A 26,775-nucleotide genomic window follows, 5' to 3' on the forward strand; every position below is an offset into this window, starting at 1 on the left:
CCCTCTACCATAAAAAGTAATTTGTAACAGAAAGAAAAAAAAATAGTAGTCAAATGATTGTAAACACTTGCTTAAAATGCATAAATTTTAAAATAGTTAGCAAATACATTTTTCCCATTTTTAATGCCCTCAAACATTAGAACTTTCTTTTCTCCCTTTAATCTCTTTTTGATGAAGGAATGTTAACTTTATTTTTCCAGTTCTTCCTGGTTTAATTTTTTTTTTATCACTCCAAAGAGTTAAAGGCTTCCTCTTGTTTTCTCTACCTTTTTAACAGCTAATTGCTGACTGACACCTAACAGAAAAAAGAAAAGCAGTCTAGCAACCCTGCGCCTTCTCCTAACTCCTCTCTAGCCCCATGCAATTGTTTGATACCCAAAATAAAGGTAGCCATCAACAGCAGCCAGTCACCTCAGTCTTCTTTTCTGTCTTCAAATAAACATTGCATCTCCCAACAACTCTGATGCAGCAAGTGCTGCAGCTCCCTGATTTCCAGGAGGAAGCAGGAAGTTTCCTTTCCTTGCTTTTCCTCCTGGCTGCTCATTTTTTACTTGAAAAGGAAGCTGGTGACTCAATTGTCTGTGCTTTGTTGCCTGCATTTCACCCTTTACAAGCATTTAAACTTATTTTTCCTTATTTAATTTCCTCACGTTGTATTCATTGTGTCTAAGTCTGTTGATAAATCAAGAGCTGTCTCACTTAACCATTAATCTAGAATCCAAATAGCTCTCATCAGATTAATTAGAATATAGCCATACCTTACAGCTCCAGTCATTAGAACTTTCCCTCATGCACAGCTGGCATAAATCAGTGTGGGTGTAGCCTGGCTAATTATTCTGTGGAAATGGCTTCGTACCCTTTTTGTAAAGGATCCCTTTACACAGGATAAAATCCAACCACCAGGTAAGTTAGTCTGGACAGTGCCATTTCCTCCCTCTGGGTTAGATCTGTGGTTACAATGAGTGCACACAAGAAGGAACCGCTGCTTTGTTTTTCTTACCCTTCTTTTCTCTTTGTCATACATCATACAATACGCCAAAACAAATTCGTGCTGCTTTCTGCTTTGGACAATGCCCATGTGGTGGGGACCAGAGAGCAGGCCAGGACAAGTAGTTACCTACCAAGAGGGTCTACTGGCCCTGCAGTAAAGCCCAAAACATGCACTAGATCATCTTTTATACAAATGTGACTCTTCACAAAGCAACCCTCTACTGAAGGTTGAGTATAGAATTCTCCATACAGAAGCATAAATTCAATATTTGATTTTGAAACTTTTTTTGACAGATGCTTACAGAAAATCTTGGCAAAAATTGCAAAAAACTGTATTTCCAAGTCCTGGTTAGCAGCCAGTACCTGAGCTCAGACCAACCTTTAGTGTTAGGGCCATCTAGTGGGAAAGGAGGCACAGACAGGGAGGCCAGGACTTGTTCTGCATCGGATTTCTCATCCTATTCAGCTGTGGTGTGGCCTCTGGAAACCTGGGCCAACAGAACAATGATCAGCAGATCACTGCCAATATTGCACACAAAGGACAATAAGACTTTGAGGGCTACTTTAGGAAAAGAGAAAGTGTGAAGCAGCCCCTGAAATTCCCTGAAAGGAAAGCAATCTGTGCCTACACTGCAGGAACCAAACAGTCAAGGTAGAGAGTTTCAAAGAGGATAAAGACAGGGAGCATAAAATACAGAACGATTGTGTGGATGAAAGCCTGCTCAGTTACTGGCTATTCCAATTTGTTTGCTCATATTAATCCTTGTAAACTCCACAGGCAAAATGTAGTAGGGTGAAAGGCTTGTACAAGCTTCTCCCACTTGGTTTAGGCTATTCAACACAGCTGTGGGAGCAACACTTGCAGTAGATTTTTAGTCAATAAAGGATTTCTTGAACCACTGTGAAAGATTATGCTAATATCTAGTCAGCGTTAACAGGCATGTGGTACAAGAAAATGGATCCTAGAGTTTGGAGAATTAAGCCCATTAAGTTTTAGGTGCCAGAATTTGACAATACTCCAAACACACTGAAAAGAATCTTGCATCTTTCAGTGTTTTAAGTCCCATAGAGCAGAAGATAGACTCAGTATATAAGGCAGGTACCAAGAAGATACAAAGCTGCCTCCCACATAACCCAAAAAACCTAAGGCAAAGCTGTATTTGTGTTTCTTAGTAATTTGAAAGGGAATTAATGCTTTTCCTCCTGCCATTGGACTGTCAAAAAGCAATTAGCTTTGCCCACAGCTGTGAAAGAAGATAAATAATAAGAGGCAAGACAGGTCTTCAGACACAACTGATTGATGGTCTCCCTCATGCTACAGTTCAGAGAATCACTGCAAGGGTCACTTCAACTGATGTCCTTCTGGCTCTAGCAGGACTGCAAAGTGCTGTCTGAATGGTGTCCAGGGTATAACTAATTGACATACTTGGTCAAAGACAAATAAATACATGGACCACCTAAATGAAGAAACATCCATGTTAAGCCTGCAAACTCAATACAGAAAAGTGAACAATCTTCCAAATCATGTTTGGACAATTATCTAAGAATAGTGCTTTAATATAATAAGGGTTGCCTTCCAGTGTCTCTTCCTACTCCCATCATAATCATCTACGACCTATTTATCTACTTCTTTGGCATGCCACAGCTTGAAGTTTTCTTCAAATCACCAGGGGAGAAGCATGAAAAGAACAGCTGGTCAAATTCTTCTCTAGATTACAGGAAGTTCACTGTTATTATATAACACAGAAGATGCATTTGTAACCAAGTTTCCATGTTTTAATGTTAAGAACCTTACATCTTAAAGAAATGCTGCCAGTTTATGATACAGAACCTGATAGACATTGTGTCCCAACCAACACTTCACATCTGCAAGAGGAAGAACAGTGAGATTCAAACAAACAAAAAGCTCTAGATTCAGCAGTAAGACTTCACAGAATGAAGAGACACTGAAATAAAGCTATTGCCTTTTGTGAAACAAGGGAGAGAACTATCCTCTTCTGACAGCACAAGACTTATGGCATAGCTGATAATGTTTTAGCTAAATTAAACCTGGCACCATAACAAAGTTAGGTAAGTTTGTTTTACTCTGAGTGAGGTGCTTGTACATTTGTTTTCCATGTGTTAATTTATTTGAAGTATCACAGAAAAAAAAAGAGGAACTGGAATTAAAAAGCACGTATAAAACCAGAACACTTATTTACAGGCAATTAATACATAAAATGGTAACTCATAATGCTGACAAAGCATATTTCCACATTCCTTTCTGGTATTTTAGATCTACTGAGAAACAGAAAGTTTCTTACTTGACAACATACACATATATTTAACATAACAGCACCATAATCTGCAGGATTTTTTCCTTAAAACTTTGCAAGCTGCAATATATAAAAATAGAACTAAGGCATGAGATTGAGCAGGGAAATCTTTTGATTCAATTTTGCATTACTATATAGAGACACTGAGAATAACAAAAAAAGTTATGGCTCAGTAAGACAGTAAGATAAAAATATTTAAAAACACGGATATGCAGAGACTATATTTTAGTTCAGCAATCTTAAAGGATGCTTAGATTTCTGAAGAAACTCTTCTGTCATATCCTCCATTTTGTTCTCCACTGGAGCTGAAGATTTGTTCTCTTTACCCTTTTTGAGATTTCTTTTGCGCTGGGATTTAAAGAAAATACCCAATGTTAAGAAAATACAAAGAAATTAAAGACTTCTTACTCATATGCAATGCAGTACCTAGTGTTCTGAGAATAAAAAAGTTTATAACTCCTGAAAAAGGTTCCTAAATATATTGCATTTACTAAAGAGATTGACTGTAGACATACAGAAGCTCAGCAACTATTTTTAAAGTGTCTACAGCAAGAAAACATGCTCTCTCCAGGAAGAAAACCCCTAGACTTATATACTAAGAAGTTTACAGATACATTGGTAGAGCAAAAGGATCAGAAGCAAATAAGTAAAAAAGACCCCAACCCCATGCAGACTTAAAAATGCCAATATTCCTGTCAGGCCACTAAGAAAATATTGCATATACTTTCTTCCATTAACACATGTCTAGAAAATTATGACAATTTTCTGTATTCAAGATTATTTGCTGAAGAGTTTTCAACTGTCAGCCCAGCTTGTCAGAAATCTGCATTATTTTATCCACTATTAACTGCTATCAGAATCTGCTGTTACTTTAGCACAAGGTTAACAAAGCATTATCTACAGGATTTGAACAACTTGTTAGACTACCCTAAAATATAAGAAGTAACTTGAAACTACAGCATTGTTATGGAACAATAATATTTCTTCTTTCAAATACATCTGTTTCGCTTATTGTAGAAGTTACCTGGAAAAAAGGAATGCCACCATTTGTGTGGCAATATACATTTGTATTCATTAAGTAGTTGTCACAAGCAAGGTTTTCACTGGGGTCTTGCAACTCTCCTTCTTCTTCCAACAGGTCCTAAAACAGAAGTTTTTCAGAAATATGTACTTAATGTCTGAATTTCCTCAATGAATGTATTAAGCATGATCAGATCTATAAAAGACACGGAACTTAAATTTTTGAAAAATAGGAATGAAATATAAATTATTAATATCCTTGCTTATTTTTCAAGAGATTGTTTTTGTCAAAAGCTCAGCACACTTGAGTCCAAGTACACTGTAAAACACAAAGGCCCTGGGATTCCAGTCAACTCCACAGGGGAATGGAAAAACCTCAATGATATGAAACCTTTATTCAAGAGCCTCAATTGCCATTTATATACATACCTGACCTGCATTGTCCTCTACCTCCTTTACCACAGCATCAAAATTTGGTTGCTTTTGCCTTAATTGCTCCAGAAGTAGTTCCCGGGGCTCTGTTCTCACGAGTGTGACTGGATAGAAGTAGTCTTTTCTCTGTGGAGTTGTCCCTTTAATGAAGATTATACACTTTTCAGTATTTGCTTTAATTTCAGATTCCAAATTTTACATCAACTCATTACAGAAATCATGCTTTGTTCAGTCACAATTCTTTGTATAAATCTTAAAAAAGGTGTAAGGCTGCCAGTTATATTATGTCCCCATTAACCTTCACTTATGAATTCTGGAACTCAAAATGTTTTCTGTAAGATCATTATGTCCCCAACCTACTTAAATACCTGTTGGAACATCCACTTTGAGATCCTTTTGCAGGAACCCATTAACCTGAGTTAGTCCATGCTGTACTTCCTCCTTAAGTGCCTGCTGCTGCTCTCCAAGTATCTCCTGATCCACGTTTATCTGATCCAGAAGGCCACTTAGCACCTTCCCCTCAGCAGCCTTTAGTCTGCCAATGTGGTCAGCAACTTCAGCTACTGCTTTATCACAGTTTTCTTCATTTTTCTGAAAACAAAACAATAAAACAACCTAACTAAAAACACCAAGTTAACAGGAAAGGTAAGACTATGGCCTCTTTACTAAGATGTGGTGCAGGATTAATGACATGACCTGAAACGAAACAACTGAGATCTCAAATCAAGAAGTTTCAGTGCTAGTTTTACACTGTCATTTTGAGAGCTATCTTCAGAAGAGAGTCAGTTTCTTAGAAAGTATGATCATTTTAGAAAGCTAGTCACAAGAATAAAGAAGATGCCATATGGCTCAGATCAGACTTCTCATGCTTCTATGCACAAACCCTGCACAGAATTAGGATATTCAACTGAAATCCTACAAGCACTAGAACCTTTATGCATTTGTAGGGGAAAGGAAAATGCGTTTTCAGCAATTCCCAATGAAATGAAACTCCTCAAGTGTTCAGCAGGCACAAGAGATACAGAGATGTCTTGAGACCACAAATGCTTTTAGTTCAGAGTTGGACTTGATCCTTGGAGATCCCTTTCAACTCAGAATATTGTGTGTGAAGGAAGTTTCTAGTTGAGTTTTTCCTTCTGAAAATTTGCAAAATATTTGATTTACCTATTTTATTGCCTATTACAACAATAAAACAAGGGTGGGATGTGAAATTGATGAAGGATATTAAAAAAAACACAAATCAAAAACATGAAAGAAAACTTAGATAAGAGGCCAGAACTTGTATATACTTAAAAGGAATGTTTTCTCCCATACCAATTCCATCTGAGCAATAAAGTCATTTGCATCCTCCAGAAAATAGCCTGCATTTGATCAATGTGCATCTTCCAAGGATTGTACTGTAGATAAAGCTTTAGAATTAGAGATGAACGCTACCAAGATGACGTAAAACACTCTGATCACAAGTACAAGTCAGCTATATGGCATTAGTCATCATACCATTTCTTGAGGTTATGGGCACTTGAAGTTCCTCTTAATTTAGGCTTTTGATTTTCTCTAATTACATCTTCTTAAGCTCAGTAACATGAGTCTGCTATCAAAAAAACCCACAGTTTTGTTTTGACTATAAAAGAAAACTTTTTTCTCCCCTCTACAAATTCTACAGTAAAGTTTGTCTCAGGATGTTGCATTAGACTACAAATGACTATAGGTACCTTTTGTAAATACTGAAATTGCTGTTTCTCATCCTTGAATGACATTAGCTGCTGATTAGTAAAGTTGACCATCTGAGCAGTTGTAAATTCACCCCATGTATTGATATCCTGAGACACATTTTTGAGATTGCTGAGAAGGTGTTGACAGTGGTCATTGGAATCTTCCAGCATTGTCTTGTTTTCAGCATTTATGCTCCTGAGCTCTTGAGAGAAATTATCCAGAGATGCAGTAAATTTGCTGTGATTGGAATTTGTGAAGCTGACTAGGTCTGTAGTTTTCCTGCAACAACATATTTGTAGGAGTTCAGAGATTTTGAAATGTAGATTTTAAACATAGTATACTTTTAGAAATATGAGACCAGAGCCAGTGAAATAGGAACACAGTTCTATCCAACCAGTTAATTATAATACTGTTGTTCTACTTAGTAAATTCACAGCACTAGCAGCAGTAGGTTTGCTACCAACCAAAAAAACCCAAAATAGGACCAAAAGACCTGAGCCACAAACCAAAAACAACTCTAGCAAGAGCTTAGTTTTCAGTCTGCAATTGAATGAAACATATTGCAACAGGTATTTTGTTATGCTTCAAGCTAAACCTTTACAATATGGAGTTCTGAAGTCCAGAAACTCAGCGTATTACTCCCAGAATGATACTTTCTTGTCATAACATGCTCAGGAGAGACAAGTTCAAGGGCAAGCCTATTGTTCCCCAGTAGTAAACTACTGTTTACTCTGGGGAAAGGCCAACTATGATCTACACTCTGTGGCCGAACCCAGCTCCAACATACGACACGCCCAGCAGGCTTTATAAGCACATAAATATGAAGAGCAACCAATTTTGAAGTTCTCTTCATATACAGTTAATCTGCATAAGTGTACAGCAAATCTGCTCCTTACAGGTGAACATTTTCTTGCATAGCAGTAATGGTGGTCTTTAGGCTTCCATTTTTTGTGAGTACATCAGTTAAGTTCTTCTGAGTCTGCTGAGTAAACAGGTCAAGCTGGCTTTGCAGTGAAGACATCAATTCAGCTGCGCTCTGTCAAGAAAATTTCCACAAGTTTCACTGTTACTCTGCTCTTTTTAACAGTCTTAAAGGGTACTTGAATGCCCAAATAAAAATGCAGAAGATGCAGAGGTTTGCAATTCTAAAGCAGAAAGTACAATTTTTGTGTAGTGAAGATACAAACACTTGGCTTTTGGAGAGGTATGTAAAAGCTCATACACAGGATATACTCACGCAAGATGAAGAGGGTTTTTGCTACATTCCTACATAAACTACTTAAAGCATCCTAACAAAAGCTGAATAGAATTAGGATCAAGTTACTGTCCTCATAACATTTTTTCTGGAACAAGTATAACTACCACATAAAAGTTTAAATCAAAGCAAGCAATCACACTTGGTGTTGGGATGTTTTCTTACTCTAAGGATACCTTTCTATGTGCCAACCTCGTCATTTCCACTTCTTCTTTTAAACTGTCACAATTATGCTGGAGCTGAGCAAAGCCACTGGATGTTTCTTCCTGTATTTTTTTCAGAGTGAGAAAAAGATCTCCAAAGAAGGCATCCATTTCCTTTTTATGGCCCTCCATCTTAAAAAAAAAGTTTTACTTACAGTTAGATTTTTATATCTTTATTTTAAAAACTGATATTTTCCCCTAGCATAACTGGCATAGAAACAAACTCTACCCCAAGGAAATTGTCAAAAGGCATTAATAAAGCATTGTGCGTAGAAGGCAGAAAGTCACACTTGGAACAATCTAAAGTTTAGACTGGAACTTAGTGTGGGGGCCATGCCAAACACAAAATTTGATATGCGAGGTAAACAAAATAGAAAAGTAGACAAGGAACAGCAAGAGCTGGTAAGCCACAGACTATCTCTGTCTAAGTCTGAAAACAAATAAAAGCTTCCAGACAAGGGGAGTTGATTACACATGAACTGTAATTGACAGGAGGGGAAAATGTTTCAGAAATAAAAAAAAAAAAAAAAAAAAAAAAATCAGGTCACCAGAAACAAAGACTTATTTTTGACAAAATGGGGAAGGGGAATAAAAAGAAAGAGGCTGTAGTTCTATACAGGTATCACAAGACAGACTAGAACTATAACTTGAAGCAAAGGGCTCCAATAAGTCCAGTGTTGTTTGCATTTATGGTTGTTAATAAGATAAAGCATCACATTCCCCAGGAATCAAAGGGACTATAGAAAAAATTTGTACAAAAGCAGAAAAATTTTGGAGTGGCAAGACTTGCTTAAGTTGACTTTTTTTTTTTTTTTCAGATTTCTAAAATACAGGGGGAGAGTATATCAAATGTATCATCAAGTATTTGTTACATAAAGATTTAAACATCCAAGTTTTACCATTCTACTGCAACAATTTTAGGCAAGCAGTTGTGCCAATATAGAGATCAAGCAAATTTACCACACTCAGGAGAGGAAAAAAAGTCTGAAAGTTAAAAGATAAAACTCATGGGACAAGATAAAGTTAAAAGGCCAGACAAGAAGTGGAAACACTGACATACTGCAGAAAAACAAAGAACACATCTTTAAATTAAATAAAATAGAAGAGCACAAGGCAAAGAGGCAGGTTATGTGCATTACCTGGTCAGTCACAGCAGAATATTTCTTCATGTTACTCTGGAACTGACAGTTTAACCCCAAGACAAATTCTACCATTGGTGTCAAGCTATTTACTGCTCTTCCTAATCCAGTTTGATGCTCCTCCTAGGAAGAGAAAGTGAAAAAAATTATACCAGGACATGGTTGTTCTTTCATCTACATTTGTAAGAAGCTACTATGTACATACTCTTGTGCTCTACTATATATACTGTATAGTACATTACAGCTTGTGGGGGTGACATGGGAAGGGAAGTGAGGAGGGACAATCATCATCAGGTGGTGAAGCAGATACAGGTAAATAGCATCAGAAAAAATTCTGTACATTTATAGAACCCCTTCTGATCAAAACAAGTTTCAAATATTTCAGTAGAAGTATGCAAATTTACTAACAATTAATCTCAGCAGCTCCGCTTTACAATCAAGTGATAGATTCTCATGCTGTGTTATTTTTTCAGACATGTGAGAAACTTCAGTAGACACCAATTCTTTAAGAGAGGCAAAAGATGCTGATACAACTGATGCAAGAGTATCTGCTGTAGAAGAACTGGTAGACAGGAGTTCACCTACAAAATAAATCCAGAGTTAAAATTTTTTAAAGCTCCCCTGTAAGATATGAACTCTTTATTATTCATCATCTCATTGCCCCTTACAGGAAGGTTGTGTATCATCCCAGACACATTATTACCAGTGCAACTGTAATCATCATGTCACATAAATAAAGCCACTTCTTTCCTAAAACAGATCCATTTTAGGAAGTGGGTTTTGAGATTATTATAGGATGAACTGTTAATACACTTACCTATAAAATTTGTATAAGATGTCAACATCTGTTGCTGCTTGAAACTGTTTTCAGTAATTGAATCTTGTATTTTGCTGAACAAAGCATCCATATGTTCTGCAAAAGTATTTTGGACAACAGCATTGTGCTGATCAACAGCTTTCTTACGGTCCAGTTTTGCATGGAGCCCAGACACATCTCTTGTAGTTTCTTCAACTGTACTTAGCAACTGTAATTTTTAAAGTTATTTCAGTAAGTCTTTAAACAAGAAGTCAAGCACATATATAACAAAAAGCAACAACAGTTCTGAGGTAAAGACATTATCTCTCAAGAAAGGGATTTCCCTTTACATCATCAAATCACAACTGTTCTGGACCCTGGTGTTATTTATGCTTTTAGAACATTGGGAAAAGTTACCTACTAGAGACCATTTGTTCTGGCTTTAAAATCAAAGCATTAATAAATTACTTCCTCAGTATTTAAGGAATAAAGGTAAAATTTATCCCAGAATATTAACTGAAAAATACCTGAGCACTTCAATCTTTTTCTGAACAATCTGACAGTAAATATATTATTTAATATTGTACTCAAGCAAGAGGTTTCCAGTACTAGTCCTGCGATAAATAATTTAGAATTCACACAAATAATGGAGAGTCCTGGTTTGTAGTCAGCGTAAGTAATTTCTGTACCTATTGTCTCAAACACTCCACTACCCACATGTGAAAACCAGGCATTCCCTCCTAATCTTACAGGAATCCAAATAGAAAGAAATTGTCATGGTGCCTGAAGATACAAGTTTCAACACCTGGCACTTTAAATAGCAAGACACTCTCTCTCTCCATACCTCAAGTTTGGTTTGATGATTATGACTAATTACAAACACATCAAAGTCATACCCAAAAACACAGAGGTGACAGGGCAACATTATTCAAAGCTTTTCCCTGTTTTTTAAAGCAATTCATAGAATTCTTTCGGTTGGAAGGGACATTAAGGACCATTCAGTTCCAAGTCTCCTACAAGGGCATGGACATGTTCCACTAGACCAGGTCCTAGAGGTAACTATAATTTACTGTTTTGCAGGACCAGTCATAAGATTTAGAAATAACACTACTTATTCTGCAAAAACCTCATGACACTAGATACTGCAAAGCACTGGAACTCCCAAGACAAACTGGCCTGAGGTAAAGTTAGATCCAGACCAACCAGAGTGTTTAGCAGTCAACTGTCAATACTAGCACAGAGAAAGTCCTGCAATCTAATCCTAGTTTTCCATCTTAAATTCAGGTCTTGTCTCACTCACATCATGCTTTAACAACAATTGGTTTCCTTGAAAAGCCCATGAAGCTCCCAAACACAGGAAGCTGTTTTACAGTAGGTACAAGAACTGTGACAACCTTGCTAGCTGTGCCATGAAGTTTTTGTTCAGTGTTTTCCAAAACTGAAACAACATATTCTTCTTCCGCCAGTTGAATCTTGGTTTCTTGCAGATCTTTTTGTGTTTCTTCCAGTTCTTTCTCCTTGATTTGCAAGTCTGTTTTACACTGTTCAAGTTCATTTTTACTGACTCTGAATAGTTCAGTGACCTAAACAGGACAACATCAAAAAGGAAACACCACTTTTTATAAATTTGACAATTTCACATCTCTCAAATTATGTGACAATGATAGAAGGCAAATTGCCATCTAGCAATGTAATTTCAGCTGTAGGACTCAGGTCTTAAACATGAAAAACAGGTTTGTATAATCTTTGTAATCACTGAAAATATCAAGGCAACACTATTCTCACTGTATTAATCGCTTGCTTCCCCCTTCTCAAAATACAAGAGCAAACTACTGTTACAGCACAAGGAAATCAATCCCACTGAACAAACATAATCAGACTGAAAGCAGTCAGTCAAGCTGATTACACAGAGGAGTTACGTATACCAGCAAATTAATATCTATATTTATCTTAAACAAGGAGCTCCAATTTTCATGTGATTTGTTAAAAGGAAGCTCATGACCCATCTTCCCTCATTCTTTGCTCCTAAGCAGATGCCTGTTAAGTGAGATACCATTTTACAAGCAGATTTTTTTTCTGACAATTCAAGCAAATTACAGTAGCAGACAAGAAAACAGCTTTAAAAATAATGTATATGAAATCGCAAGTTGCAATACTTATTTCAAATTCCTAACTTCAAGGACTAGGAAGCTTCCATTCTTGACTAATCGGGGAACTTTAAGACCAACCAAAGAAAAAAAATCTTCTGACTGTTTTTTCCTCAAACTTTTTTCCTTGTTTTGAAAGGAGGAACAAGTTTCTTCCATTTTTTGGCAGATTTAAACCACAGTTGAAAAACATCACTTACCCTTTTCACTTCTTCCTCCATTACACTGATTTTGTCAATATACTCTGCAATTTGTTCTTCCTGAACCGTCAGCTTTCCATTAAGGGCTCTCAAGGGAGGATTAAAAGAAACAAAGAAATTAGTGAAGTAAGAGGCAGTTTCAAGATTTTACACTGCATTTTCAGTAATTTTGAAAAACAAGTATTGCTAAATTCTATATGAATAGCAGGTAATTTTTGCTTAAGGCAGAAAAGATGTGAAACAAATTTCAGTTGTAAACTTTCTGTGCTAACTAGCCCTATTAAAAGTGAAGTATATCAAGTTTACTTTCCTGTATTAGCTTCCATTGGAAAAAAAAAAAAAGGTTGCATGTGTACATCCGTATGCTGGGTAATGCTTAAGGTAAGTTCCACACATACATAAATTCTTCAGTGCAAGCCTATTAGATTTTATCTGCAAAATAATGAATTTTGAAAGACCAAGTTGACCAAACAGTTAAGTTTTCCTAACTATCTCCAACCTCCTGGATTAAAAATAGATCTGAAAGTATTTCTATATAAAGATAGGTACCAGTATGTGAGATTTGTTGCTAGTTATTTTATAGAAATTTTGCATACATACTCATAGTTTTCAGTAGAAATATAGACTCCATTTTTCTCTCGAGCAGCAGCAAGGTCTCGTTTCAGACGCTCAATCTCTTCAGTGTATTCCTGCATAAAGAAACAATCACATGTAAACTCAAAAATTTCTATTTTGGTCTCAATATTCAGCTTAACAGATATTTCACAAAGGTAGTGCTCTACAGAAGTTTTGCATAAGCACAAGAGCAACTTCACCTCTGCTCTAAGTTCCGTACAGCACCATTTAAATTTGTATAATTGGATATATATATTGGCTATACGTAGGGCACTGAAACCTTTCATTTGAAGGTCATATTTGGTTGCATATAGCAGCTTACAATGGGAATCACAGCTTCCTCAGGGGCAAGAGCTACTTTACACTGGCTCTTCACTTGTACTTACTGACAAGTTCCTTTAATTCAAGCAAGGGAAAGTGCAAAACTGCAAACATGTAATACCCAGAGTCACAGCTAGTATCAATAGCCCTCTGTTCACCTTTAGTCTTATCAACAGTTCCAATACCTGCACAGACCACTGCTATATCAGTGCAGCTCTAGTTTAAAAGCATCAGATCAGTAATTAAAATCACTTCAGAAAAGTACTGCTACTAGTTACAGCTTCTCCCATTCTCATAACTCCTGCACAGCAAAGACTACATTAAACAAAAAGTCATGCCTAACCTGTAACTTCATTTTTTAAGCTATATCTTGTTACCTTAATAAGAGCTTTTTTTGTTAGCTTCTGATTAACTTCAGGCTTGTTCATGATATTCTTTGCTCTATGGGCATACTCCAATGTACTCAATGTTTCCTGTAAAAAACAGATGTAACACTAGGTCAAGCTGAGGCGCTAACTCATTTTTGTATCACCAACAAAATATACTAATTACTTTATTAATAGGTTTTCAGACTTTAAATTTACCTCAAGATTTATAGATGCAGGTGAAATTGTGGCAATTATTGATGTTTTTGTCCGTCCTCCAAGAGAGTCTTGAAGGATTCTTGTGAGTTTAGATTCCCTGTATGGAATATGAGGGGCTCTTTCCACTAGAGCAGTAATAACTCTTCCTAGTGTCAGCAGAGACTGGTTGATATTTCCAGCTTCACGAGCTCTTTTGTCAACTGCCCCAGATCGACCAATGTTTTCACTTCCTGCAAGATCAACCTGAAAGGCAGGTTATGCTTCTGTCTCAATCACCCTGAAGAATGCTTGCCCCAAAGTCTGGCAGAACACTAAAAAGAGCTTACTAGTTTTTCAGGAGACACTGGGGTGACAAATGGGATTGATATTTTTCAGAGTGACAAATATACTTCACATCACTTCATGAAAACAACTTTTACCCTTATCAGGAAAAAAACCTAATAAACTCTAGTTTGTGGGTAAAAATTCTATCAAAGACACTTAGTTCAAATACTTACCAAGTTTAGCTTTCCAATTTTAACAAGTTCTTCTCCATCCACTGTTGTTTCTTTCATATGGATGGTAATTGAAAACACAGAGTGGGAACGGCTGCAAAAGAAACCAGTTTCAAATGTTCCATTAAAGCCAAGTACCTAGCTGTTACATAACTGCTGCAAGTTCTGTGCTCTTTTTAGAGAATACATTTAGCCCATGAGCTACAGATTACATTTTCAATACACAAAGTTATTCTGCTAAGTATAATTTTATGTGTGTACATATGAATACAGTTTAAAACCAGTGATGAAGCAGCTGGTTGACATTTGACTCATTCAATCCTACAAATTTTATCTTATTTCAAGGAAAAGGAAGAGAAATGCCTTGGTTTTGCTTACATTTGTGCATTCTCAACTCATAAGCATCTCAGGAAAACTGACTTGCAGATTTTTTTTCAGTCCTTATACTAGGAACAGTTTCACTGAATGTAAGATTAAGGAATATAACTTTCTTTATGCAGGTTAAGAAAATTCAGCAACTAGCTGAATCCAACATTAAAAATTTAGAAGTTCAATTAATTTTGCAATCAAAAATAGTAATACAGTTTAAGATCACAGAATCATGCAGTGGTTTCATCTGGCTCCACCCTCCCTAGCATGGGCAAGGACACCTTCCACCAGACCAGGCTGCTCAAAGCCCCATCCAACGTGGCCTTGGACACTTTTAGGGATGAGCACTCACATTTCTCTGGGCAACATGTAACTGTTTCACACTCTCATAGTAAGGATGATTTTAGGTTGAGTTTATTCCTTTAATAAATTTTTAATTATTAAAGAAGTTGACTGTTTAAGAGAACAAAACAAGGTTACTGAAACGGGGAAGATTTGTACCTGGAATATGCATTCATGTAAGTAGCTGCAGTTGTTCTTTTGGCTGCACCCCTTTCCAGGATTTGATAAACTTGATTTTTGTTGTGTACAGTTACTTCTTCCAAGCCTTTAATAATTACACCCCTCTGTCAGAAAGTAATACATGCTTATTAGACATCTCTCAACAACCCTGAAAGCCCCAAGATAAATTTTGTAGCACTAACCTTGTTTCGAGGATCATCAAACATCTGCAGTCTTTCTCCGACATCAGGAGTAGGATTCAGAAGATCAAAAAGCTCCTCGTTATAGATTTCCAAAAGAGAGACTTTCACTGAAAATTCTGTACCATTCTCTGTGAGTTTTTCAAATATTTGATGCAATGTACGAGGTATGATACCTGCTAGCGGATCCTATAAATTAAAAAAAAAAAAAAAGTCATTTATAAATATACTGAAAGATTTGGAGCTAGGGAGTAGAGCTTCAACTAAACAGTCTGACTGGATATAAACAAGAATAAAAATGACCTTCAGTTAGCAAGAATTGAATGCAATACGTTAAAGACATAAAGTTGTCTTTTGCATATAAATGAATGAGATTATTTGTTAATCTACAAACATTTAAGGAAAGTCAGTTTCAGAGTTTGGAAGGCATCAACTTTTGGTTGTCTTTAGCCTTCTGCAGTTTTCAACTTTGAACCAGAGTACAGACAAGAGAAATCTCAGGAGTGAAAACATACCTCTTCCCAAGTATATTCTTCATTGGGTGACCGCTCCCCTTCCATTGTAAAGGTCTTACCAGTACCAGTTTGGCCATAACTGTGAGAATAAAAATAAAAACATAAACAAGAAACTAAAAGACAAATAACATTTCCTAATACTAATTATTGGCTTACTTACGCAAACACTGTACAGTTGTAGCCCATAATAACTTCATCCAAAATGGGACACACAACACTTCGGTATACATCAATCTGCTTTGCCTGAGCTCCAAAAACCTATTGACACACAGATAACACATCCCATTTAGCCATACAATAATGTATAACATCACACTAATACTAGCTTGTTTCTAGAAGTCCCCAACTTGACAAGCAATTACCAACCATATCAAATGTGTAAGTCTTTCTTGATGACTTATCTGTCACTCCCCCGGTGCGGACACTGACTTCCTTTCTTGCTTGATCACAGTCTATGACAGCATAGGAGCTCGCTTTAAGTTCTGAGGCATTAAAAGGCCTAAAAGGACAGGAGACAGGAATACTGAACCAAGAACAGAAAAAGATGAAGCAGTAATAACACACAGTTTAAGAATCTTGAATAGTATAACTGGGCAAAAAGAACAAAGTTTTTTACTTTATCTGTTTAATAATTGTTTAAGAAAAAAATGCTGCAATTTGGCAGTTTACAGACCCTGTTTCTCCCTTCATCCACTATGAGACAACTCAGGCATCTAAAGCTTTTTATACACATATTCTTAACAAGCCTATAACCACTTTCAAGATCATATAGGTGCACACATAGCTAACAGGCATCAGAGCATGCTCAATTGCAGAGGGTAGACAATTAAACATACCAAACAACTGTCTAAATAAGAGTCTTCAAAAAAAAAAAAAAAAGCAAAAAGAAAAAAAAAAAAAAAAGCAGTTATACATGCAAGTTAATGCAATAGTGAATCAAATGCTGATGACACACTCTAAAGCACCAAAAATACCAAGGGACCATGGCAGCTGCAGGACAGTAAGCAGCAATACCAGAACCTTTATAATATAATGCACCTGAATAGTATTTAATAAAACAAACAAAACATCAGAATGTGGAGGAGTCCACATTAATTTAAAATCAGTCATAATAAAAAGGTTTAATAGAGGGACAAAAAAAAATTTAGAACTTTATGGTGAGCATCTTGTTTCACCACTAAGTTAATTCAAACTCAATGCACACCATTTCCCTTAAAGGGACATTGGCCACTATTTATCCTGAGATGCATGGAAAACCTTAAAAAGCATGAAATCTATTTATTCTCCATTTAGTAAGGCTAATGCACTGAATGTCTATGCTACCTACATAGCTGACCTGAGCAGTCAGCTTGAAAATATAGCTCCTGCAATCTCATACTCTACAAAATATCTTGACACTTGAGACACTTCAGATGCTCTTTAAATTACAATGCCAAAGAAAAAAAAAAAACAAACCAACAACCAAAAACAAAACACAAGAAAACCATAAGCACATGGCACCTCGAGTTTCCTGAACCTCATGGCTAACATTTCTCCCTCAATACTTTACTGAGGCTGAAGTGTCAGATTCTAAACAGACCATGGGACACCTGGATGCAAGATTGACAGATGACAACAGAAGACCACTAAAATCTTGTTCACAGGAGCAAGTTACAGCTTCAGTTTCGTGACTTTTAAAATGGAACAATGAACACATCCTGCCGTGTAACCATGTAACACTGAACCAGTCCATGGCAGGAGGTGCAGGAGCCCACAGCTGTGGTATTAGGAGAATAATTTAGCTGGGCTGAAGCAGGAGTACAGATCATCACCATTACCACTACAAAGGCAGCTTCCTGGTGTGCCATGGAAACATTTGATCTCAGGTTCAACCCCTTAGATATGAAGAACATTATGCATATTAACAATACTAATGTATGCATTTTGAGTTTCCTGTTGCCTAACTCTCCACAGTTTCCAAATTCATGCTTTACCAAAGCTCAATAAATGTATTGCTTGAAAAGATTTTTTTATATGCTCAGACCAATCAGGTTTTGGGAACAAATTAGGACACCAAAGAACACAGCTGAATCTACCTTCATATCTGTAAGATAAAGACAATCTGACTTGATGCAGAAGAAAAAAGAGAGGTAGAAGAAACATTAACTACTTAAATAAACGAAGCTATTTTAAAAAAACAATTCTACAAAGGGCAAGAAAGTTTTACTAGGTTAGAAACTAACTCTTGGCACAGCAATTAGTCTGTGAGCTAGAACAAAAGCAGAACACCCCACTGTGGGCAGCACTAATGCTACTTTCATAGTGAGCATTATATTTAGTTGTAAGAGATACTAACACTTGATAAAGCATTTCCAGAACAATTAAGAGAGATGAAAAGAAAACAGCTGCTCTTAACAGTATTTCAAACCAATTGCTTCAATAAGCTTATTCTTTTGCAATAGCCTTGACTCACATCAACACTTTCACCAATCCCACATTTGTTTCAGAAGCTTTATAGTTTTATTGCAAAGATAAGGCTAAATTGATTTTAATTTCTATATTTACTGTGCATCTGTAAAAGCAGAACTTGTAAGCTTGAGAATATGACTGCAAAAAGCATTAAAACATAATATGTAAACTAAGATTCGCGGATCTGGCTCAAAAAAAACCCAGCTTCTAAAGGTATTTCAAACACTATACATAATGTTACCAGTATTACAGTTTTAAAATACAATGTTTTAAGATTATTTAAGACCTAGTATCTGTAACTCTTTAAAGTCACCTCAGAATTACAAAGAGAACCTAATTTTATGGTACATGAAATTGATCACGTCACATCAAAAAGTAAATTCATCTCATCAACAAAGACATTTGGTCCTTTTTACTTCAGCAGTAGATCCCATCCCATTGCTTATCCCCTGGAAAGTCTCCATCAATGAAGCTACATGACAGATATATCAAAGCGGGCATAGCAACAATTTTAGCTGTTAAAGCCCAGCGACTTCCCACAGGAGCTCACAGAAGGGCGAAATTCAGCCTCGGTTTTTGTATTTTTCGAATATCTTACTAATTCTACGTAGTTCTTTTCGAGCTTCCTACGCAGCTTCATACCGGGTGTGCGCTGAATCAAGTTCGGAAACGGCAGCTTTTTGCCTTTTTAAGCTCTAAGAAAGCGCCACTTTCCCGCGGGGCACACAGGGCCGCCGAACCGCAGACCGGTGCCCGGGACAGGCAGCTCCCGGCGCGGAGCCGGGGCCGCTCGGGGTACGGGCGGCTCTCTCCAGGCAGGCACAGCGGACCCCCGGAGCAGGGCACAGCGGCCGGCAGAGCCACTGCTGCACAGTGCCTGTCGCACGGCACCGGCCCGCCGGCCCCGCGGGCTGTCCGGGGACCGTGCAGAGAACGTCCGGGCCCGCGTCCCGCAGGCGCCAACGCGGGACCTCCCCGGGGCCCGCCCGCGGACCGGCCCCCAACGCCCGCCCAGAGAAGGGCCCCGCACGTACCTGCACCGCACCACCACCTGGATGTTCTTGCCCTTCTCGTCCTTCTTGGGGCCGCCGCCCAGAGAGCCGAAGGCAGCCATAGCGGGACGGCGCCGGGACCGAAGCGCTGCCGCGCGGCCAGACCTGAGGCGGAACGCGCGCGCCGCCGCCAGCGCCGCTTTGAAAGCCGCACCGCCCGGCCTGGCCAATCAGCGGCGGCCGCGGGGCACCACGGGACGGATTTCAAATCCTGGGGGTGGCGCGGGCCCGAGCGGCAGCGCTGCCCCGCCCCCGGCACCGTGAGGTACCTGGGGCAGAGCGGGCCGCGCTCCCAAGGTCCTGTGCTGCCGATCCCGATTAACCTATGTCCACCCATACCTGCCACTACCGAGAGGGGCCAGCAGGACAGTGCCTGGCTTCCTCTACGGCTGCCGCTGACACCCACGGATCTGACGGCAGACAAACTCGCCTGCCATCAGCCTTCAACAGTCACACCATCCATGTAACCCTTTCTCCCTCCAGCCGCCCGTTCTTCTGTCCTCCCTAGCTCTCCAGCTGGCCCACGATTTCTTTAAACATCAAGACAAATACGCACACCTCGCCAATGCCGTGAGGAATGGAAACGTTACTTGTCCTGTTTAAACACTGCTCGGATTTCTATTTGCTCACCATTCCCCTCGGCCGGAGGTGCCCAGCGCAGGGTGCCAGGCAGACCCTGCCCCAGCCGTGCGCTTCTGGCCGTGCCTACAGAGTTCTGCTCTGCTCCCTCTGTGCCTTGGGCATGCTTCAGCTCAGGCAGGTCTCCAGCACAACTCGTCTATGTCGGTCTGAATTCCACACCTAACTTTCCACGTGTTTACAGGTTGGTATTGCCTTATAGAGTAGTGGGGAATGTAAGAATGAAAATAAGTAGTTACGGGCTCAGGACAAAGCACCACAGGTGTACTACATTCATCCTTTTAATTTAAAGCTACATCATGTGAGCCACTTTGCTATTTATGTCACCCTGGCTTCCCTGTGAGAGCTTCCCCAAAGGCACTATTAAATGCTTTGCTAGGTGGAGATCTATAACAGGATAACAGGTGTTCTGGGTAGAGGGGAAGAAGCAGATGTTAGAGGAGAATCAACTCGTCTGACGTGCTTTTTTTTTGTTAAATCTGTCCTGGCTCCTACAGACAGTCATCTACATATTATAGCCTACACAGTGCTTTGCTCTTGTTCTAGGACCTTCACAATTTCTGAAATTTAGATTGCCCATCTATAATTTCGCAGGTGTTCACACCCTTTTTTTCCCTCTATAGTTAAGCTGCTTTGAATCTTATTATACTTCCCTCCTCCGTGAGTCCTTAAAGTTAATAACTAATAAATTCTAACCCATAAGGCTTGCAGTAATTTTCCTGATAGTAACATGAGGCAACATCCCATTATGCTGCTCCACCATTTATCTGAAGAGTTAGGACAATGTCAGAGCCCATCGATCTTACATTTGGCATGAAGAACAAACAATAAACACTAAAAATCACAGTAACACATTTTGCTTCAGCTAAGGAAAGATTTAAGTAAGCAGGAAAAAATATAATCCATGCGAAACATATTGAGACCATCTTTATTATTTGCTTTTTTATATTCCATCTATGCTAAGAGCAAAAATCACTTGTACTGACAATTGTGTTGTAGCTACTGCTAGACTGAAAAGTCAAATGCAGGTATGCATTTAATCTAAATATTTACCTTCTACTCTATACTCCTTCATATGGATCACACAAAAGAAGGCAGTACTGGAACACAAGGATTCCTCCAACTTCTGCTTGTTTACTCTTTTCTAGTAAGAAATTCATATTTTTCCTCAAAATATAACATCTCTCACAGACCAGAGGAGATCATTCAAACCTGCATTGAAACAATAAGAATTTATTTGATTACTGAAAGTTAAATTTTGGCCAATAGCTACCTTTGCTACGGCTGTGGTAAGTGGAAAACGTGTATTTCTGGTAAACAAGTTAGCTTAAAAAAAAGCCTAGTTTAATGCCTGCAAGTCTGTTTTATAAGATCAGTTTATAGCATAGGTTGTACATTTTCTAAGACTAGGTAGAGCCTAATGATATTAATGACACCAAAACATTATAAACACAGACTGAGTAACAGGATGCTAGCATTTCACAAGCAATAAAAATAAATATGAGAATAAAGAAACAAGAATATTTAGGCCACAGTCTTAACAGTTGTTTGGAGAATGACCATTAAAAAAGACATTTGTGGTAAATGTTTGGTTTTTTGGCTTTAAAGAGAGACAAAAAATCATTACAGAAACCTAAAGTTTATAATAATACACACAACAGTAAATGTAACAATTTCAGAAGAAAGTATTAATCCCCACATATGCATCAAAAAAGACAATTTTTAACTAAGGCTTGCAAACAAAAAGTCATTGAATACAATTACATTCACGGACAAAAACCACTGTTTTCCTAGGGCCTGTATCAGATTCCCTGGGGAATTGTAGGGAGGCCTGAAAAGTAGTAAAATTGTTTACATGGAACATGATTACCTACGAATGAAGAAAGCTTATATAAAGTATAATAATGGGGAGATATAATTAATACAAATTATAAGGTTGGGTGAGACTTCTTCAAGGCTTAGTAACACCTGATTTGATTGCAAACAAGCTACACAGTGTATCAACTGTACTGAGCAGGTGGAGAGTTAAATGTTTAACACTAACAGTGATATAGTAAAAAAATTGCTGATTAATTGAATATTCACTTTAAAGGGGAAATCACCTGCACCTCAGATAAACATAATGCAAATTCTAGCCTTTGAACAGCCTGGCCAGTTGGCCAGTAATATTCTAAACTCTGTGTTGTCCACACACAATGAGTTAAACAACAAAAACTTACATACACAGTGTACTGGTATATTCGCAGTTGAGAACAGGGCTCTCCTTCAGTCAAGATAAAAGAATAACTATTTACTATTAAAAGAAAAGAGAAGATGCAATAAAATAAATACCTCATTGTTAAAAATTAAGGACTCAATGCATATAACAAGACTAAAACCAGAATTGGTTTCAACTAACCAGGAAAATACACAGAATAAGAGAGTTCATTTTTTTAGGCACGTGTGCCAGACCACTGTCCAACTCAGATGGTAGCACTTTTACATCTTATTATAGTCACTGTAATAAAAAATTAGCAGTAACATAGGGAGATGTATACATTTGTGTGATCAGCTCAGAGTTAAGCTAGTAATTTTCCATACAGTTACCTATTTTCAGTTAAGATGTGCAGCTGGATGACATCCTTTACATAACAAGAAAAGAAACAACGAACGGAAAAATTGGAAACACACAGACCTGACAGCATGGACTGAAGTCAACAGGAAATGTCTCTTTTGCCTCATTATCTTTTAACTTAATTATTTTATTAATTTAATTTTATTCTTTCAGTACTTTTATACTGGGAACAGCCAACAGACAATCCTTTTTTCATATATGTCTCATCATGAAATTGCTGCTATTTATTTTGGAGTGGAAATAACAATCATAAGTTATGCTTTTTTTTCAGCCTGAGGCCAGTTTGCTACAAAGCTCTATTATATACAAATATAATTTGAACTTAGTTCAGAATTTTATCTATGTGGAAAAGACATGCTTCCATTAGAAGCCTAACAAGACTGTAGTTAAGAGTTTCACTCTTACTGTCTCTCAGCTTTCAGGCCATACATAAAATATTGTTTTATTCTAAATTCCTTTAACCTACCTACTTTAAAGATCACTTTCCCTCACTGTACATTTATGCCACATATCCTGAAAAGGGATGTCTACACTGTACTTCATAAGGTTTTTTTCATGGGAGCATTTGAATAATTTCCACACTCACTCTAAATTATACTTAGACTCATTTGGTCTTTTAGGCAACACCTACTTTTCTACTAGGACAGATGAAGAAGGCAGGACCAAAAGCACTAATTGTCTATGAGCAATTAAAGTTTGATGGGGAAGAAATCTTAGTTGCAGGACCAGACTGAGAAAGGAATTTCACTGAAAGTCGTCTTTCCTTTTGCTGAAGGTGTCCGATTAAAAATACCTTTAAAATATCTTTTAAAATATATCCAAAACAGTGTATGACTATAATTTTAGCTAGTATAAATGGACATAAAGAAGGGTCAGAGTATATGAACACAATCTCATTTGAGTAAACACCAGTGTGCCCTGGTTTTGGCTGGAATAGAGTAAATGTATTCTCAGTAGCTGGGACAGTGCTATGCTGTGGATTCAACACAATAATAATGTTGGTAACACACCCATGGTTGTAGCCAAGTCGAGTTATCCTGCATCAGGGACTTTCTTGTGTCTCATTCTCTGCTAGTGAGGAGGTGTAGGGAAGAAAAAAAGCTGGGAGGGAGCATAGTCAGGACAGGTGACTTGAACTGGCCAAATGGATATTCCCCACCATAAAACGTCACTCCCAGAATATAAACTGGGGATTTATATTGCCAATTACCCAGAAGGGCCTGATCGGGCCTGGGGGCAGGGTCTGGCATTGGTTTGCAGGTGGTGAGCAATTGTATTGTGCATCACTTAGCTTTTTCTTTTTATAATCATTACTATAATTATTTACTATTATTATTATAATTTATTTTCTTTCAGTTACTAAACTGTTCTTATTTCAACCATCAAGTTCTACTTTTGATTCTCCTCCTCATTACACCAGGATGGATGGAGGGGAGGGAACTGCTGCTTGATCCTTAGTTGCCGGCTGGGGTTAAACCAGCTCACCCCAGTTACTTTGAATAGCCGCTAAATAAGCTTACAATGGATAAAATAGGTGTAAAGTACAGTAGGCGTGACCTCTGTTGCATACCTCTGCTGCACTCGCTATGTTAGATGCATGAGGAGGTGTGATCTTCCATCACACCACAAAAACAGCAGTGCTTGTTTTAGACTGACATTTTAGCAGACCCCCAGAGTCTTGCTTCCCCAGGATTGCCCCTGTATATACTAGGCAAGATTTAGAGGAAAAGGCAGGATTTATTAGAGCAGCTAAATATAGATCAGGCCAGCATTAGCTAAATATATAGTACATTAGGCTAACAAACTCGCTGTTGGGACCCGAAAAAAGAGTGAAATGCCTGAAACTGTAATTCTATAGCATTCAGCCCTACATGACAACTCTATTAACACTAAAGGCAGAAGTATTTCTACTGCACATTCAATTTAATAGAACGACTCCAATTCACAACCTCTTAATCCCCCAGATGCTCCTGTAAGGGAGGAGACAGATTGTGAAGGGGCACTCACCCAGCAGTCCTTCTGTCAGACACCATGGGATGAGCCTCTCTGACGCACTGGCAATAGCAACAGGGTGGAATTCAGATTTAACAGCTCACCATTTATCCTGTCCTCTTTCTGTCCAGCTTGGTCTTCACTTTTACATGCACTAGGAACTGGAAAAAACCCAGACTGCCTCAAACTAGAATCCCATGAGGACATTTTCACAGGAGTTAACATACTGTGTTAAAATTAGGCACCCACACAGTTCTAAATCCAAGCAGTTGATTGAGGTGAAAGCTACCAAATGCCTCGCTCCAACCAGAATGAGTTAACTTGAGAGACAGTTCTGTGTCTAAACTGAGGCCAGAAGTGTGGGTGTACTTGATGTAGGCAGCAATGTTTTAAACTGGGTAGCTCAGGTAGGGGTAAGAGCATCTCTATAGCAGCAAAGACCTCCCTGGAAACCAGCAGATGAATGTCTACCCAAATTCCCTGACAGATTTTCGTGATCCTCTGTTGATTCTGCTGACCATATGAAGCAGTGTGCTGCCACTTCTTAACAGCAATTTTAACCAAAGTTGACTAAAGTTTCAAGTTACTTCTGATACCTCTTCAATTCCATCTTTGAGTACAGAAATAACTTTTGTTAACTCGTCTGGCCATGTCTTTCTACCTTTTTATGATAGGAGGGTTCTGTGAGTTTCCAGCTGTGAGATACAATCTTTTATAAAAGGCAAGCAGCTGGGAAACTAAAATCAGGCATTAAATGTAGCACACTGTTTTTGTCTTACTTTTTCCCTTCATAACTCTGAAAGATAAGTCAGAGAAAAACAGAGACACGTGAAGAAAGCATATTACCAGAATTTCAAACAGCGTTTTTTGGTTTTTTTTTTTTTTTTTTTTTTTTTTTTTTTTTTTTTTTTTTTGTTGGGGACGACGACAAAGACTTGTTGTGGTTTTTTTTTGTTGTTTTTTGGTTTTTTTGTTTTTTTGTTTTTTATGTGGGGGGGTTGTTTGTTTGTTTTGGGGGGGTGTTTTGTTCTTTTTTAATGTAGGGGTTTGTTTCTTCCTAGAAAGGAATTAATGCAACCAGCCACATCCACTACTTTCCCATAAGGAAATCTACCAAGGGGAAAAAAAAATCACCCTAGAACCTCAAATGTACGGTTTTATAACAGAAGTTCAACCTTATCCAGCATTTACACCTCGTAAAGCCATCTTGCGAGGCGAGTCCCGTGTCCGGCGCGGCGGGGCCGCAGAGCTCCGCGGCAGGTGAGCGGCAGTCAGCGGGCTCCAACGGGAGCGCCCGAAGGAGGGAGAGCTGCCGGAGGGTGACCTCTCCCTGCGGGACGGAGGATTTTGACACCCGAAATCTCTGCCTCTCAGGACGGCACTGCACCCACTGTGCTCAAATTACGAGGCGTCTAATTATCTTTTGTCTTGGCAGACGCCGGCAGGGACGCGGAGTGCGGCCACCAGGAAGCGGGCGGGCCGCGACACGGTCCCTGCGCGGGTGCAGCCCGGGGCCGCCCCGCCGCCCTTCGCGCCGCGGCCCCGTCCGCCTCCGCCGGGCGCGGCCCCCCCGCCGCGGCGAGTGTCGCCCCGGCTCCCCGCCCAGACACCCACCCCCTCCACCGCCTCCGCCTCCTCCCAGAGGCCCCCGGCCCCCTCCTCAGCCGCAGCCCCGGCCCTCCCGGCGGCAGTGGCGGCAGCTCCCGGCACCCCCAGGTACGGGTCCTGCCAGGCCCGGGCGTGGAGGGCGGACGGGACCCCGCGGGCGCCGGGAGGGATTGGCCGGGCGGCGGAGGGAGGCGGGCGGAGAACATGGCGGCAGGGAGCGGCGGGTGCTGAGGCGAGCCGAGCCGGGCCGGGCGGTGGCGGGGGAAGGCCGGCGCTGGCGGCGGGGCCGCCAGGGATATGCGGCAGCGGCTGCTCCCTGTGCTGAGCCGGCCTCTGGCGGGCTGGACGCGCCCCTGGGCCGCCCCGGCCTCGCGCTCTTTCCCTCAGGGCCGGCGGCGCAGCTCTCTCGGGTACGGTGCGAGTGCGGCGGGGCTGGGGCAGGGCCGCGGGTCCCGGGGCCGTGTGACCCGGGGCCGTGAGGCCGGAGAGCCCCCGCGGGGTTGTGTAAGAGGCGGCGGCGCGGCCAGGCGGGGGCACCTTGTGAGTTCAGGGGAGCGCCCGCCCTGCCCCGAGTGCAGCGGGAGCCGGGGGAACTCGGGCCGCGGAGCGGGAC

At 39.5% G+C, this 26,775-nt stretch overlaps 3 protein-coding genes across 7 annotated transcripts in view; 2 read left to right on the plus strand and 1 right to left on the minus strand.

Annotated features, from left to right (window-relative positions):
* Nucleotides 1-2,744: 2,744 nt before the first annotated feature.
* KIF11 (kinesin family member 11) lies at nucleotides 2,745-25,439 on the minus strand. 3 transcript variants are annotated; one of them, XM_056495172.1, is made up of 24 exons: nucleotides 24,570-25,439; nucleotides 22,172-22,241; nucleotides 21,002-21,160; nucleotides 16,176-16,308; nucleotides 15,970-16,067; nucleotides 15,810-15,888; nucleotides 15,298-15,483; nucleotides 15,095-15,219; nucleotides 14,228-14,318; nucleotides 13,731-13,973; nucleotides 13,524-13,619; nucleotides 12,811-12,899; nucleotides 12,211-12,298; nucleotides 11,258-11,446; nucleotides 9,885-10,092; nucleotides 9,476-9,648; nucleotides 9,068-9,190; nucleotides 7,902-8,060; nucleotides 7,367-7,506; nucleotides 6,470-6,749; nucleotides 5,126-5,348; nucleotides 4,755-4,897; nucleotides 4,330-4,446; nucleotides 2,745-3,653 (listed from the first exon to the last, which is right to left on the minus strand). In XM_056495172.1, the coding sequence occupies exons 4-24, from the start codon at nucleotides 16,176-16,178 to the stop codon at nucleotides 3,531-3,533; spliced, it is 2,976 nt and encodes a 991-aa protein (XP_056351147.1). In that variant the 5' UTR covers nucleotides 16,179-16,308; nucleotides 21,002-21,160; nucleotides 22,172-22,241; nucleotides 24,570-25,439; the 3' UTR covers nucleotides 2,745-3,530. The 3 variants fall into 3 exon arrangements, with proteins under 3 accessions (XP_056351147.1, XP_056351146.1, XP_056351145.1); XM_056495171.1 differs by having other exon boundaries at nucleotides 22,168-22,241; XM_056495170.1 differs by lacking the exons at nucleotides 21,002-21,160; nucleotides 22,172-22,241; nucleotides 24,570-25,439 and adding an exon at nucleotides 19,292-19,486.
* On the plus strand, nucleotides 19,635-26,393 carry LOC130254980 (POLG alternative reading frame-like). Its single transcript, XM_056495154.1, has 3 exons — nucleotides 19,635-19,772; nucleotides 25,739-25,946; nucleotides 25,990-26,393. Exons 1-3 carry the CDS (start codon nucleotides 19,635-19,637, stop codon nucleotides 26,391-26,393), a joined length of 750 nt encoding a protein of 249 aa, XP_056351129.1.
* Nucleotides 25,943-26,775, plus strand: part of IDE (insulin degrading enzyme) — a 53,554-nt gene continuing 52,721 nt past the window's right edge. Inside the window, exon 1 of one of the 3 annotated variants that reach the window (XM_056495175.1) lies at nucleotides 25,943-26,270. Coding sequence is in view for 2 of the 3 variants with exons in the window: in XM_056495174.1 (XP_056351149.1) it covers nucleotides 26,460-26,572 (113 nt within the window). In the remaining variant the exon portion in view is untranslated. Of the gene's footprint in view, nucleotides 26,271-26,304; nucleotides 26,573-26,775 lie in introns of those variants that run through there. The other 2 variants (XM_056495174.1, XM_056495173.1) reach the window with 2 other exon arrangements.

Source organism: Oenanthe melanoleuca, chromosome 6 (genome assembly GCF_029582105.1).
Source record: "Oenanthe melanoleuca isolate GR-GAL-2019-014 chromosome 6, OMel1.0, whole genome shotgun sequence".
In the NCBI taxonomy this organism is placed as follows: Eukaryota; Metazoa; Chordata; class Aves; order Passeriformes; family Muscicapidae; genus Oenanthe; species Oenanthe melanoleuca.